This window comes from Barbatula barbatula (genome assembly GCF_947034865.1).
Source record: "Barbatula barbatula genome assembly, chromosome: 1".
Lineage (NCBI taxonomy): Eukaryota > Metazoa > Chordata > Actinopteri > Cypriniformes > Nemacheilidae > Barbatula > Barbatula barbatula.
In genome coordinates this window covers 10,344,642-10,360,455 of record NC_136766.1, presented here as the reverse complement: position 1 = coordinate 10,360,455, position 15,814 = coordinate 10,344,642, and the positions used below count along the sequence as shown (strand labels likewise).

At 37.6% G+C, this 15,814-nt stretch overlaps 2 protein-coding genes and 1 pseudogene across 8 annotated transcripts; 1 reads left to right on the top strand and 2 right to left on the bottom strand.

Moving 5' to 3' along the window:
- The first annotated feature begins 188 nt into the window (after window positions 1-188).
- On the top strand, window positions 189-5,108 carry LOC306898654 (cytochrome P450 2J2-like; annotated as a pseudogene). Its single transcript, XR_013788353.1, has 9 exons — window positions 189-414; window positions 668-830; window positions 910-1,062; window positions 1,164-1,327; window positions 1,756-1,929; window positions 2,032-2,170; window positions 2,355-2,535; window positions 2,660-2,801; window positions 3,026-5,108. The product of XR_013788353.1 is annotated as a cytochrome P450 2J2-like (transcript).
- Window positions 5,109-5,233: 125 nt separating this feature from the next.
- Window positions 5,234-10,763, bottom strand: LOC306898662 (lysosomal protective protein; the record flags this gene model as incomplete). 3 transcript variants are annotated; one of them, XR_013787140.1, is made up of 13 exons in its annotated part: window positions 10,455-10,763; window positions 10,048-10,159; window positions 9,650-9,787; window positions 9,402-9,563; window positions 9,195-9,286; window positions 9,001-9,085; window positions 8,758-8,910; window positions 8,520-8,656; window positions 8,277-8,439; window positions 8,104-8,193; window positions 7,392-7,914; window positions 6,446-7,234; window positions 5,522-6,362 (listed from the first exon to the last, which is right to left on the bottom strand). XR_013787140.1 is itself a non-coding variant. In XM_079464335.1 (11 exons), the coding sequence occupies exons 1-11, from the start codon at window positions 10,664-10,666 to the stop codon at window positions 5,234-5,236; spliced, it is 1,428 nt and encodes a 475-aa protein (XP_079320461.1). In that variant the 5' UTR covers window positions 10,667-10,706. The 3 variants fall into 3 exon arrangements, 2 of the variants coding, with proteins under 2 accessions (XP_079320461.1, XP_079320460.1); XM_079464335.1 differs by lacking the exons at window positions 5,522-6,362; window positions 6,446-7,234; window positions 7,392-7,914 and adding an exon at window positions 5,234-5,317 and having other exon boundaries at window positions 10,455-10,706; XM_079464334.1 differs by lacking the exon at window positions 5,522-6,362 and having other exon boundaries at window positions 6,630-7,914.
- A 296-nt stretch (window positions 10,764-11,059) lies between these two features.
- slc38a7 (solute carrier family 38 member 7) lies at window positions 11,060-15,813 on the bottom strand. Of its 4 annotated transcripts, none has more exons than XM_079447745.1 (13): window positions 15,619-15,786; window positions 14,859-14,929; window positions 14,432-14,757; window positions 14,281-14,334; window positions 14,055-14,199; window positions 13,851-13,977; window positions 13,589-13,687; window positions 13,421-13,478; window positions 13,207-13,321; window positions 12,891-13,038; window positions 12,553-12,752; window positions 12,420-12,471; window positions 11,147-12,326 (listed from the first exon to the last, which is right to left on the bottom strand). In XM_079447745.1, the coding sequence occupies exons 3-13, from the start codon at window positions 14,693-14,695 to the stop codon at window positions 12,215-12,217; spliced, it is 1,374 nt and encodes a 457-aa protein (XP_079303871.1). In that variant the 5' UTR covers window positions 14,696-14,757; window positions 14,859-14,929; window positions 15,619-15,786; the 3' UTR covers window positions 11,147-12,214. The 4 variants fall into 4 exon arrangements, with proteins under 4 accessions (XP_079303870.1, XP_079303871.1, XP_079303873.1 ...); XM_079447747.1 differs by having other exon boundaries at window positions 14,876-14,929; window positions 15,619-15,760; XM_079447744.1 differs by having other exon boundaries at window positions 11,060-12,326; window positions 14,432-14,929; window positions 15,619-15,813.
- Between the last annotated feature and the right edge of the window lies 1 nt (window position 15,814).

Genomic DNA, 15,814 nt, shown 5'->3' with positions numbered 1-15,814 from the left:
TCAAAGGATGAATGCGTAATTGACCTTAAGGAAGACATTTATCAACAGTACTGTGAATGCTGTACTGTTTGTATATTTGATAAAAGTATCACTGTAGCATACCTTATCACCCTTATCATTATTGAGAAGTAAATTTTTAACCAATAACAGTTTTCTACAGACTCCAGTTCAACAGAGTTTAAAAGAGTTGTTTTTATTTGCACTAGATAGATAGCAGTTGTTTTCGGAGGATTGTCTAGTAGATCAGAAACCATGTTGACTGCACTGTTTCTTTTGTGTCTCGGAGCTTTTCTTCTGTTCTTCCAGCTCAGAAGTAGGCGACCCAAAAACTTCCCCCCTGGACCTACTCCTGTGCCATTATTTGGAAATTTGCTACAACTGGACCGCACAAACCCATTAAAGGACCTGGACAAGGTAAGCACACATTAGTCTGTCTCAAACAGACAACACAGACCGCTTTAAGAACATCAGTTTTATGCATAACATTCTTTTTTTGCATATAATGCTTAGACTAGTCGATTAAGTTAATTAGACTGACAAATTAGTCATCTAATTGTCATTCCTTTAAATCTAATTTATTAATCCTAACTAACTTCGAGGCACAGTATTACCTTAGTGGCTACGTGGAGCTCGCCCCGTTTGTTTACAGAAATGTCTTTTTGTGTAGTTTGCGGAGCGTTATGGATCGGTCTACAGTCTGTTTATTGGTAGTCAACCAGCAGTAGTGTTGACAGGTCACAAAGCGATCAAGGAGGCACTGGTCGCACAGGGGGTGGAGTTTGCTGGCAGACCACACAACATGTTAGTCAGTCATTTAACACAGAACAAAGGTAAGGAAACACAAAAAACCCATCAAATCCCCTTGCCAATCTAAGAAGGGCTCCTTACCAGAATGGTTTGTTTGCTTAGGGGTGATCATGGCGGATTTTGGAGATAGTTGGCGGGAACATCGACGCTTTGCTCTGACCACACTGAGGAACTTTGGCCTCGGAAAGAGAAGCATGGAGGAGAGGATTCTGGAAGAAGTCAAACATATCTGCTCACGTCTGGAGGAATCTGCTGGTACATTCCCTCTGACAAAACAATGTTTATTTAATGTGTTCATCATTTATGCAGTAATTCATAGTCCACTGAGAAACATCTGTCCTCTACTTTCTTTGTAGATGGAAAGACAATTGACCCTCAATATCTCTTTCACCAAGCTGCTTCAAACATCATTGCCTCTATTATTTTTGGGTCACGCTTTAGTTATCAGGATGAATATTTCCAAACATTGGTCACAATCATGGACCAACTTGCCAAGGTTGCGATTGGACCATGGGCCATGGTAAATAGCCTATGAAAACAATGACATGCATGGTATACATGTGGATGGTATAATCAGATTTTATAGCCGATTTAACAGATAGATCTTAGGCTTAATTAAATTTGGATATTTTAGCTTTTATAAATGTGCCTTGGAAAAAAACGTGAAATTTTGAGGCAACACATACACCAATCATGCATTTTAGCCTGGGAACAATTTAAGTTGAAAACAACTTCTTCGTTTTACAATACAAAGAAATAAAAACAAAGATTTGAAACAACTTTAGTATAAATGACGACTACATTTCATTTTTGCCTTCCTTTGAGCCTCGTCAGTAAAACCAAGCCAGAGTTCCATTATAAAAAATTGAAACAAAATCAAGTTTAACTATTTTGCACAGCTTAACACCTAATCTAGTCAAACTTTGCCCTCTTATGTTTGTATTACAGCTTTATGAAGTGGCTCCAGCAGTAAGAATTCTTCCTCTGCCATTCAGAAAATGTTCTGAGTATTTTGAGCAAATCAAACAACACATTCTCAAAGTTGTTGGTAAGCACAAGATGTCAAGGGTACCTGGGGAGCCAAGAGACTTAATTGACTGTTACCTGGATGAGATGGAGAAGGTCAGAGATCTTTATGGGTTTTATTATGCATTTAAGTTTAATTTGCCATCAGCATATTAGGTTTACATCTATATATTGATTTACTTTTTGTGTAATCTGCAGCAAACAGATCAATGCACAACATTTGATGATTCCCAGATGGTCACTTTGCTCTTTGACTTGTTTATGGCCGGTACTGAGACAACGTCTAACACACTCCGCACCTTAACCCTCTATTTGATGACCCACACTTATATACAAGGTAAGGAATGGCTGATGAATGAAGAGTGAAGTAAAATGTCTCAATCGATTTGTGTCAATTTTTATTAGGAAACCATTTCTGGAAATGGTTCACAATATGCAGTTGAATGTAAAGCAGTAAATTAGTTCTACAGACAGGACCATTCAGTATCCACTGATTTTTTTCTCTATAAATGCTTTTTAAGAGCAATGTCATCAAGAAATCGATGAAGTCCTTGGGGCTCGTGAACATGTCATGTCAGAAATGCCATGCCTTACGTTCAGGCAGTGATTCATGAAGCTCAACGTGTTGGCGACATAGTTCCTCTCAGTGTGTTTCACACTACCACAACTAGCACCCAACTCCAGGGCTACAGCATCCCAAAGGTGAATATTCTGTGATTATAATATTTATCTTTAACGTACAAATGACATTAAAGGCTAAATACATCAAACTTTCTATCCTTGTTGAAACTTCTAAACAGCATCTTACTATCCTTTGCTCTTTTAGGGGACTATTGTCATACCTTATCTGTCATCTGCTCTCAGAGAGAAAAGTCAGTGGAAATTCCCCCACGAGTTCAATCCTCAGAACTTCTTGAATGAAAAGGGGGAATTTGTGAAACCTGATGCATTTATGCCTTTTTCTGTAGGTGTGTTCTACAAGTCTTATTTGAGGTCTTAATACTGTAACCATGGACAGTATAAATATACTCATTTAGCTTGTTATAATACACACTAGACAAAAGATTAACTGTTTGATCACTCTTATAGTAAACAACTCCTTAGCACAACCATACACGGATCGTCATAATAATATCACACAACATGGCACACCTTTCTCATTGTGTTGTACATTTTATTCTCCATTTTACAGGATCCCGTGTGTGTTTAGGAGAGAGTCTAGCTCGCATGGAGCTCTTTCTCATCCTTGTCACAATACTGCGCCAATTCCGTCTAATCTGGCCAGAGGATGCAGGAGTACCAGACTTCGGTTTTATATTTGGGGGAACGCAGTCAGTAAAACCTTACCGCCTGTGTGTACAATCACGTATACCAGGTAAGACTTGAAAATCTTAATGTTAGCATGAAGAGCACAATAAGCAGTCTGCTTTAATCATATATAATCAACAACTCACATTCAAAGATTTGCATAAGCTTTAAACACCCAAATATTCACTTTGTGGATTCCTCTTTTATTAACACAAATTGTACACACCTTAACAGAACTACTGTTTTATGCAACCTTATTTTTTTCTAATAAATTAACAATTGAAATTAAGTACATTGTCTGATGCAAGAAAGCTGTTACGTTATTATATAGAAACAATCAGAAATTGTACAAATACAAGAAAATACAACTAGAGCAAAAGCACAAACACCCCTGTTCCTCTTGAAACGTCGTCTTCCTGTAAAGAACAAACAAACTCGTCACATGCTGAACACACGCGATTTACATTTTCAAATGTTTTATTAAGTACAGCTTATTTACTACAAATGGAGCGCGCTTATATCTTCACTGCACCAAAAACAATGGAAGCGTTGTTTCTCCATTCAAAAGAGCAGAACCAGCTAATATAGTAAAGCCCAAAACGTTTGAAGAGAGAAATACTGTCGCATCGTAGCGTAGCTCCCAGAATCACAGAGAAACGAAAGCTTAAACACGATGCAGTTGAACATTATCACACAAAACATGAATGTAATAAAGCAGTGTCTCAACAAATCCAAAAATCCAAATGAACAATATCAAATAATTTACCCGAGGACCAGGAACCTCCGAAGCGATGTAGGCTACGTTATCTCAAGGTAACACGTGTTGCGTTTACATATCATGCCGTTTACTTCTTCGAGTTTTATGGCGGATCGCGACCAACTTAATCAGGTGCATACCGCCACCTACAGTACCGGAGTGTGTAATATCAAGTCTTTAGTACTTCAGTGACATATGCCGTTTTACTCGCATCGTTGGTTTGCAATCAAGCATTTGCCGCCACCTACTGATTCTACAACCCGCTCAGCGGTCCCAGTATGTATCCATATCCTAGTTTTACTTATAAATTGCTGCCCAAACTATAAGGTAATTTTACCATCATTTACTTTGGGTATCTTGCAGACCTATCTTCAGAACTCTGCACGTCAACAAATCTAAGAGTTCGCCTTGGACTTCTATTACACATAAGACACTCCCTGTTCTTTATATGCATTCACATGGAACATTTCCAATTACTGCTCACACTTTATCTTTATAATGTGTCAAACATTAAAACATAGTTACAATAGCATGGTTAAACTATGGCTAAAATCATTCATTTTCATACGATGAAAAGATAACTGTAGCCTACAAATGTGAGAAAGATGCATGCATTTTAAAGTACATTACACAGTATTTAATTCAATTACATCCTAGTAACTAATTAAATTAAGGAAAAAATAAGTGTTATGCCTTTACTAAAGGGATTAATTCAGTAACTCGTTACATTTACATTTGGTCATTTAGCAGACGCCTTTATCCAAAGAGACTTACAATGTAGGAGTTAAGTTAAAACCTGACATCTGCTTTGTGTTTAGCAAAACAAAGAAATCTATGCATTTTGGGATCTCAGGTTGATGATGACAGAATCTTTATTTTTGGGAGAACTATCCCTTTAAATAGGCAATACTAAAATACGCTAAGCTGTTACCTGAAATAACTACAGTAAGTCCACAAAAATTGGAAACTAAAATAGGTCTAGATTGATTATGATTGGTGCAATGCATTTTTTGTTTGCCTTGATTTAACCCCCTCTCAGAATTCAGAATAGTCACAAAGTCTTGAATATATTCTCTAGACACATTTATTAAAAAAATCAATTTCACCAAATTTACAAAAGAGTGTTTATCACAATAAAAAATCCTATAAAAGTAGACTGTGTAGGGAAGACGTTAACAGAATTTGTACCTATGTGAAATCAATGCTGCTTTTAAAAGAACAAATTGTATGTACTAACTAAACTAAGATTGAAGCTCGTAAAACAATCAACTAAATAAAAGCGTTTAAACAGTCTCAGATGATGTACTTTGAGACAGAACGTGGTCAGGAGGAAAATCAGTAAGGCTTATTGGACAAGAAACGCTCAAGCATGTAAAGAGATGGACCAGGGCACCACTGAGGAACCATGTGGCCAGCACCCTGGAAAGATGGTAAAATAGATTATTCAGTTCCCCACACTAATGCCTATGGAAAATTGCTGTAGAGGTTGCCATGGTGTAGAATGTGCTGAACTCTGTAATATATGATATTGAAATGTAACCTACCCAGATTCTCTGCTTAAGGAACTGTAGTATCAGATTGTTTATTGAACTCTGTAATAAAAGGATGCTTATGCTCTCTGTTCAAGTTCACTCTTATTTATAAAGCACATTTAAAAACAACAAGCGTTGTACCAAAGTGCCTGTGCAATGTATGAACACAATTTACAGTATAAAAACAAAATGAAATAAAAAAGAACTCATAAAGAACTAATACTAATACAAATACAAATAATCTGTGATTGAATCAAATGCTCTCTGTGATTAAAGCGAGGCGATTGCTTAAAGCAGTTTCGGGAACACCCTGTTCTGCACTATATAAACTGTTCACTTTGAGGAAATAAATGAGCTTGATTACAACTACACCTTGGTATTCATGTCTCTTGATCCCAGAACTTGCTGAAAACATCTCACGACATCAAAATCAGCTATTGCAATTGGCTACTGAATATTGAAGGAGGATCCAAACATAGAAAGATACAAAAGCTAAAATCTTACAGACAGCCACAGTATGTTATAATCTCCTTCCACTTTTTTGTTTCAGACACACATATCCATTAGTCTGCTTTTACAAAAAAATGGGGTGAGACAATATGAAGAGTTTGGCTCCAAAATTAGATAATAAAAAAACATGATTTAAAAGTTATAAGTTATGTTATCATGTTTTTATTTAGTTTTATTGTGTTAGTTGGCTGTATTATTTCAGTTATTGGCTTAAATCAAAACAAACCAACTGCAGTTTGATTGATATTAATTGTAATGCGCAGTACAAAAAACAAGTTCTCATTTTGGAATCAAACTATGTAAAATGGAAATTTGCTCCTTTGTCATTTATTCATTGTAATAGACCTCAAACAGAACCAACTGGTTGGTAGAATCCTGACATCTGTTTATCATACAGCCAATGCTGGTACTTTGTGGTTTGCCTTGAGGGAAAAACAACCCAACATTACACCCCAAAAAACTGAAGTTCAATAAATCCTCAAGTCTCAAAATACGAAGGACTTACCTTACCGACCAGGTCGAAGTCTCTCTGCGCCCTGCCACCGTTTTTCTTACAACATCTTGTGCAAAAGAGGAAATCTCTGATTTTTAATTGATTGAAACACAGGCAGTGCCATGACACATACATAACCATGTGCTCGTTTTTCCCTGCATGGTTTGATTTGTTAAATCAGTTTCAATGTAAACTTCAATATTTCAATACTTTAATTTACATTATATTATACGGTATATTAAGTTTGTAATGTACATTTAAAGTATATAATATTAACAGACACTAAAATATTGGGAGCTTTATTTGCTGCACAACAGCACACATAGGGTTCACGTCTACCATGTGTAAATGGTGCGTAAAACCGCATGCAACGTTTTGTATTATTTCAGACAAACTGATGACATTGCGTAGAATGCACTTTGATGCACCAACCTTTTACCAGCATCTACTGATTCTTCATCCAGCTGTACTCCATTTAAACATTTCGGATTAATTACATTTTGGTACAAATCTCCAGATCTTGATGCTATTCTTACTCCTGTGGAAACTTATGTCTAGAATTCTGCACTGTTTTTTTGAACAAATGTAACATTTTACATTGGATTTCTTAGGCCTACATTCTTATCCTGTCTAGTGTCTACTTACACACTGTTATCAACTACAGCGACCCATGACAGCGAAGCTGTTGGTATGGAGGGGTACCATACCAATAGTATGGTACCCCCGTCAGAATAGTCACAAAGTCTTAAATATATACTCTACATCAGGGTTGTCCAAAGTCGGTCCTGGAGGGCCGGTGTCCTGCAGAGTTTAGCTCTAACTTGGCTCAACAACCTGTCTTGAAGTTTCTAGTCTGCCTACCGAGACCTTGACTAGCTGGTTCAGGTGTGTTTGATTAGGGTTGAAGCTAAACTTTGCAGGACACCGGCCTTCCAGGACCGACTTTGGACAGCCCTGCTCTACATTGACAAATAAAAAAACATTAATTCAAACATTTATTTCACAAAATGTACAAATAGCGTATCACAATAATCAAAAGTCCTAAAAAAGTAGACGACGTAAGGAAGACGTTAACATAATTTGTACCTATATGAAATGAATGCTGCTTTTTAAAAAGAACAAAATGTATGTATTAACTAAACTAAGATTGACAAGTTTAAAAAGTGCTGTCAATGGAGACAATTATGATCTGCATCACCATGGTTTGGCATTGTAAGCTTGTGAAACAATCAACAAAAAAAAAAGAATTCCAATCACATTCAAAAGCAGATATACCAACAGTCCCTGAGAATATCCAATTAATTCATATTTTCACACAGTTACTTAAGAACACGGGCCGGAATCACCTCTGAAAAACGGATGAGTTGCTTTAAGACAGAATGTGGTCTGGAGGAAAATCAGTAAGGCTTTTTGGACAAGAAATGTTCAAGCATGTGGAGAGATGGACCAGGAGCCCACTGAGGAACCATGTGACCAGCACCCTGAAAAGATAGTTGTGTTATCACCTACTTTCACTTCTTAGTCTCACACATACACATCCATTAGTCTGCCTTGACTAAAAATATGTGAAAAACAATAACAAAATGAAAATGGGCTCCTTTGTCATTTATTTATTGTGACAGACCTCAAACAGTTAAGCTGTATGGGGCTCCAACATTCCTGCCACGTACCTTGACTGTGAGGAAAGTGATGTTGCCAAATTGTTGGTAGAATCCTGCAATCTGGTTATCATACAGCCAGCGCTGGTACTTTGTGGTTGCCTTGAGGAAAAACAACCCAACATTACACCCAGAAAAACTGAAGTTCAATTAATCATCAAGTCTCAAAATACAAAAGGACTTACCTTCTGTCCAAGGTCTTCGACAAACCATTGATCTCCAAGGAAGTTACAAGCCATATCAGTGTCTCCATTATAAACCAAAGCTCTTAGTCCTGAAGCCAGTAGCTTTTTATAGACATCCTTGACAGTTTCATAGATTGTACGATACTTGCCACCTACTTCATCACTGTATGAAAGAAAAACACATCACCTACATGCACACTGAGTAAAATGGTAAACGTAGATTGGCATCAGTTTACAAAGTACCTGCAGATGTCCCACGGAGGTAGTACATCAGGGATGTGCAGCGCCTTTCTCACATCGCCTCGGTTTAGCCAGTTAATCTGTGCAGTACTATTTATACACGGAGGCACTCCCTTAATCGTTGGAGAACTTTCCCCTAACTGAACACAAATAAGTAAAAGTTATATTTTAGTTCTCACAATTCATTTTGTGAGTTTAGAAAGTTGTACTGTTATGCTTGAATAAAAGAATCAGGCCTTACATTATTAGATTCCCAATTCTTCCTGAAGTTTCTAAACAGATGCATCATGGTTCTCTGATAGCTCTTCTGAGATCCAACACCTCCAGCACAATCAAGATACAGCGCATATTCGTTTAATCCAGAATTATACACTATATTAAATGCATGTGATACCTGCAAAAAACCCCAAAACAGAGTTACTTCCACTACCTGTAACAATTTGTACAAAAGTAGCGTGCATGTATGTGAGTGCATCCATGTTACCAGAACAGAGCAAGACTTTTTAGAATTGTTGTAGAAGTTACAGACTCCATTTTCACAGCAATTGTCATTCAGGTCCTTCCACAGCCTGTATGCAAGAGGTCCAAAAATCCATCAATATATTGTTTTTTATGTGGTTTACAAACAACACAAACTTGACAATTCTATTACTTATAAATATAATAGATTTCGCTTACTGTTCTCCAAATAGGCCATGATAGTAACCAAAGTAGATTAACGACTGGTCATTTAGTGCAAAACTACTAATGCCATTTCCCACAGCAAAGCCCTGCAACAGAGACAAACAAGCAAGACACTATTAAAATAAATAACAACAATTATGGTTAACTAGACAACCATGTGAAAAACAATATGTCTCCATAAGCATTAAAACTGAAAATCACCTTGAAGTTTACTTTAAGCTGACCACCAGTAGAAACTCTCAGACTGAGTGTGGGTGCATAGATGCCTCCGTAACTTTCGCCAAAAATGTAAAACTCATTCTGGGTGAAATTTGGAAACTTGTCAAAAAAGCCCTGCAAAGCCAGGTAGTTGTTATCCGCCACCTAAATAAAAAGTACACATTAGATCACATAGAGATTAGGTGTTTTCTTTTTGTATAGACGCATGCACATGAATGCGTATAACTTACCTCATCATCATTGGTTGCATATTTTTGGTCATCCGAGTAGGAAAAACCTACGCCAGCGGGTGACTCGAGATACAGAACATTGGCAATTTTATTCCAGCTGAATTCATTTTCATAAAGGGTAGCTCCATTATCGTTGACCTAGGACAAACAAATAAAATAGGACTTGCATACACATGCTTAAGATGGTTATTGCTTTGTGCTGTGTAGAATGGCAATTTAGCGATCAAAGACTAAAATCCCATAACACCTTTTCCTTTGTAAGCTTAGCTTCTCTTTAGTTTATAAATATATTCATTTTATAAATAGCAAATACTATCTTCAGGGCAACTTTAAAAAGACCATAATATTACCTAAGCTTCAATATCTGATTAAAAACTTATAACAGGGCATCAACCTACATGAAATGGGCCATTTTCTGACAGAAACCCATCCAAAGAGCTGCAGCCTGGCCCTCCATTCAGCCACAGCACGACTGGATCTTTAAGGGGGTCCCTCTGAGAAGTCACAAACCTGTAACATACACACTTTATATGTACCTGATCATTACAGAATCATTGTATAGACCACTGAAGTACTTTAGCAAGGGCAGTGTATTAGGAATTTATATATTGAATCACATAATAAGCTTAATAATGGGCATTTTAGAGTAACATGAAAGGTGGAGACTAGCTGCTGGTTTTATTTCAGTGCTGTAAACTGAATGTAGCGTCCTGTTAAAACAACAAAGCACATGCAGATATATGAATGCGCAAACAGCACAACCTGAGCTATGTATAACAACTCATACAGAAGACCTGTAACTCACCAATAATGCAGAAATTTCCCAGAACTAGCCTTCAGATATCCTGACCACTGGCGATAGTTGGGTTTAAAAGACATGCCTGGCAGATCCAGTACCTCATCTGGATCGTACATCCCGCGCACATCATATACAGACACTGAGAGAAGACAAAATAACACACGCAAAGAAAACATTTTATGCTCTTTTTGATTAACATAAACGACCGGAATGAACATGGACTCCTCCAAACGATACCAGCTTCAGTTTCCTTCCACTGGCGGTCATATGACTTTAAGTTCAAAGTGATCAGGTGATACAAAAAACCCGCAGCACTTCCGCATTGATTCACGTGTCAGTCGTATCAACGCCCTCAGCCTATCAAATAGCTTCACTTAACTGGATCATTGAGTTAATGTATACAATACATGTTTAATCACTTTGAATTTAAATTTATTCACTTATTGGAATAATATTGTTTGCTTTTTTATTGTTGTTTTACTACCAAATATTTTAGTTTTACAGTACCTTTCCATAAATAGCTATAATGTAAATTGGCAGGTATCCAATTGCTCTACATTCAGAACATATATAATTCACTTTGTATAATCAAAGTAATATGTAAATCTTTTCAGGTAAGTTTTATTACCTATCTGTTTCATTTTTGTTAATATGCCACACATGGCAAAATGGTTATTGACTACTAATAAAAGATAGTTAAAGCAGCTGTTTTATGAATTGGCCCTGTATCTTTAAACTGCATTTTACAGTTGAGATAAAAGTTGTAACAGTTACATAAAAGGAGCGTTTTCACTGACTTGGAAAATCCCTTTACTGATTGCACTGACATAGTAAACAAACATACAATAATACATGATTTTGGAAAAGGCAGACATGCATCTTGTGTCATTAAATACACAAAATAATTTACCTCGTATGTCTGCAGAATTACATACATACAATTGCTCAACACAACAATGTTATTTCATGACACATTAAATTGTCTAGTGAATGGCTAAAAGGAATTTACTAGAGAAAATGTAATTTGGGCAACAATATTTTCCCAATCACAATTTAAACACAAAGTAATTCTCAAAGCCATCTAGCCTTACACTAAATTCAAGTATCGGTCAGTTAAAAGAAATAGAATTGTTGTTTGGAAGAGAGATCAGCAAGTTCTTAACAAACCGCTGAACACACACAGCAAAAAGAGCAATTGCGTATCAGATAAAAAACACACTTTAAATATCAATCTTTTCTTGTTTTAAGTGGTACACTCACACACAGACTCACTCCCTCGCTTTCAGTTTCCCACAATTTAGAACTGCAGAATTACAGATGGTCTGCAAAAAAACCCACTATATAATTAACAAATATATAAGAGTAAACATAATAAACTCATATTGTCAAGTGTTGAAGGCATTCATTAAACAAGGTTCTAAAAAAAATCAATCAAATCAAAAGAGTTTATATTTGGAAGATCTCAGACAGATCAGAAAGCAAGGATTTAAAACATTGTGTAAATCCATTTAGATTGTAGATGTATAGTGATCATCCATTCACAAACAGCCCGAACAGAGGGGTTTAATGCCGCATGCTGGTAGGTAATCCACTACATTAGGAGGTATAGAATTCTCTGGAATCTTCCCAACTTGTGTGCATTTTGCAAACAGATACATTTAAAACGGTCTTCTCAAGAAGTAATAACGTCAGTACTAGACATGGTTTGTCTTCATGTTTTCACTTTGTTTCTATTGTTTTAGGTCCACAAGTAATCCTGCTATTGGCTAATCAGGATGATTGATGATATCTTTGTAGATTGCATTAGTGGTCGTCTGTCCAAAGATGAATGCACCAATAGTAACCATGAGAACCCCAAACGCCACCATTCCATTCCAGCTGTAGAGATATTATTTAGTTATTGAGTTTTGTCATTGAACTACTACACTTATAAATCCACTTTTGTAAAATGTTTAATAAAGAAAAGTTTACCTGGCTGATCTGACATCATGCTCTGAAAGCTTTGCCTGAATCAAACACAACCCTATAGAAAAAGAGAGGTTTTACTTATGCCACTTTTTGTCAAATACAAAATACGATATGGCTACAATAAATCTGAAAATACCTGGAAACACAAAGATGAAGCATGCCGCCAAACCACCAATTAGTGAAATGACTCTTCCAATGTCAGGAATGAAGAGAGCAAGTATTAGCGTGAGACAAAACCAGATGACCGTCTGCAGTATCCTCCTCCTCCGTTCCTTTGCCACATCTGTCTCTACCTCCTCTCCTTTAAAACGCAGCCATAGACCTTCCAACACGGCCCTAAACTCAGACATTTACACATGCTCATTTGCTGATACACATTGGATGCTGTCCTGATTTACATCCTTAGATTTCACAGATATCCATACATGAAAGACACATAACACATCTACAGTATAGACCACGAAAGTTTGTTACCTTCCACAGAAGTGCAGGATTGGATAGGAGGTGACAACACAAATGATGATAAAGGCTCTAGCAATAGCCACTGCGACATCATTAGATGGATATGACATTAACACATCCTGACTTACGGTCGAGCCAAATGAAAGAAAGCCACAGACACCTACGGAGAGACACAAACCTAAATTTTACAGAGCTAAAGCTTGCCAAGCACAAACAATACAAATGTTATTTGCAGTCTAATCACTGTTTTAAGTATTTAAACATAAACATGCAGTGTAAACAGGGTGCAATGAGATCGAAGATCCAATCAACACTGTGGCTCACAAACCTGTGCCTGTATAAACAAAGAGGCAGATAATCACGCTGGCAGTAACAACTGCCCACCAAGGCCGGATTTCTGGTTTTTTCATGCTATTAAAAACAGGAACACTACTGACATGACACTGAGAAAAAGAGAGAAGAGGAGAATCAAATCAATGTCACACTAACTATGTCATTGAACATTGATATGCTTTTTGAACCAGGAATATAAATATACATACCTGGAAACCAAAGCAGATTGTAGGCATGGCATTGAACACATCAGTCCAGGAGGCAGGCCTGAAAGACACCATTATGTTACAATAGAAGAATGTGAAATAAGGTGCCTGAATGAGTAGGTGTGAGTTATGAGAGACTCCAATGGTCTACATTTCAAATGTAGTTCTGACCTGACTGGGATAAGTCCTGGAGAAACTTCTTTGTCGGGCCAGATGTATTTGACGATGATTATGATCGTCACATACCAAGTGCCAATAACACTCAGGGTGCTACGGATGAATCAGTACAAAATATGCATATTATGTTTTTATTTTATGAATATATTGTAATTATGTGTACGTTTGCAACCATCACAACACAGCACTGAAACGTCATTGCATAAAGTATAATTCAATGCAACATTGTGTAAAAGAATAGGAAAGGAGCTCCTACCTGGCATATTTCTGGAAGCCGATTTCTTTGGGTATAGAAAGAGGGAGAATGATCAGCAATGAGGTCAAAGTAATGGTGAATTTACGATCCGTGTACCAGTGCGCCTCTTGATCCATTGCACCAAACACTGCAGTAAGAAAGCATGGAAATTAGAAAACTGTATTTAGACGGTTTTAATATGTGTGCAAATGTGCATACACTCACGCTTATCCAGCTGATCCCCAATGATGATAAGAAATGCTATGCATGTGCCAAAGGTGTACACAGCAATGGCCAGCTCACAAATGACACCAAGAACCTTCCCACACACAGCACGAATTACCTCCTGATATGTTGTTTCATTGCTCACCTGAAAAACACAAACACGTGGAGTGTAAGTGTATGTGCGTATGCTATACAAGACAGATGCGAGTCTGACGCGTTTGCTCACCTGAGAACAATAAGCCAGGATAACCAACCCACTGATGATGAACACCATCATGCACTGCAAACAAATTAAATTCGACACTCAGGTCAAAGGGACATCAGAGAAATCTGACTGATCAGGGTTTTATTTAGAGTGGTTTGTAGGTGTGTCTCACCATTTGAAGGGTCACTCCAGCAGTTACCCCTCCGGCCATGTTAAAAGCAGCTGGAAAATTGAGAAGACCAGCTCCCAGAGCGGCGTTCACCACGATAAAAACAGCCCCAAGTGATGTAGTCCCTCTCCTTCTGTCGTCTGATTGGTTGAGCAGTTGTACAGATTCCACGCTGGGGCTCTGCAGGAGCCATGCCCTTTCACCAGCATCTTCACTGTAGCCCCAATCTCCCGTTTCACTGTTGATTGCTCTGTCCGCCCTTGACATGACGCTTGCTTTTCTCACACACTTTCAAACGAATTTAAAAGGGCACCATGCGGTAAAAGACACTGCTTGAGCCAGAAAGATACAGAACACGCTTGTGCTGTCAGTTGTGCCACTCAGGATATTTTGCTGTTGAGGTAAAACAATGCCATGTAGCTAAACCCACCCAAGCAGCAAACACACCTGCACAGGTCAAAGCTAAAAACGTACAACAGGTTGTTGTGGGGTCAATGTTACCTGTGAACAAAGAGGAAAACACACATGAAACACTTTATCAGCAAGATGATCGTTTGCACTTCAGGACACGTCTGTGAATCACGAGACCAGTCAATTGTGTCATCTCTCGGGTTAACATGATGAAGTAAGCAAAAATCTCAGACAAGCTACAATTAGGGAAATACAATATCTGCTCACATGATTAAAACAATGCTGTGTGAAATTTATCTTCAAAGCACAGAAAGACTACACTATGCAGACTAACTCGATCAGCAGTTAATCTGCATTTATCGATTATCATTACACGAAATCTTTAACCCGGATAACAGAGGGTCCAGTCAAGACACCGGCATCTATGTTTATCACAATTTCTTATAAACAATAAAGGAAGACACTACCCGGCTTAATAGCAGAAATAATATATTGTGCGCAGTGGCTCCAACCATTAAATGACTCAAATATATTCGACAGGACATTGGCAACGTAGAAAGCACTATAAAGGTTTATTTCATCCCGGTAATAGTAACAACACTGGCCAATTCAAACACAAAACGAACATTCATAGATCTATACAATATCGAAGGGCGCAAGACATAACTAATTGAACAAATCACATGACTCTGTGATTTTATAAATAAATCACAGCTCGTGTTGTTAAGCTAATAAACTCTTCATATACATGCAAGATGCTATAACGCGAAATGACCCACCTCATTTGCTTCAGCGATCCCGCACCGTAATGAAAAGATGTTAGTTTCAGTAAACGAGGTTTATCAGTAAACATGAACTATTACTGCTAACGTTACATGCTAGTACTGTATGTGCCCAGCTCCACCGCTGCAGTGTGGCACTGCTCTGTTTTTGCTGAGCACCAGTGTAACCTGAATGTCACGTGACATGGTTCTG

Bases quoted from the DNA above. Each gene is read 5' to 3' on its own strand.
- slc38a7 (XM_079447744.1), bottom strand. From the start codon at position 14,695: ATGTCAAGGGCGGACAGAGCAATCAACAGTGAAACGGGAGATTGGGGC. The intron at 13,479-13,588 runs GTCAGAACTACA...GGTGTCTTTCAG, and splicing joins CCAGGACTTATCCCAGTCAG to GCCTGCCTCCTGGACTGATG. The intron at 12,472-12,552 runs GTATTTTCAGAT...CTTTTTCTATAG, and splicing joins CTTCATCTTTGTGTTTCCAG to GGTTGTGTTTGATTCAGGCA.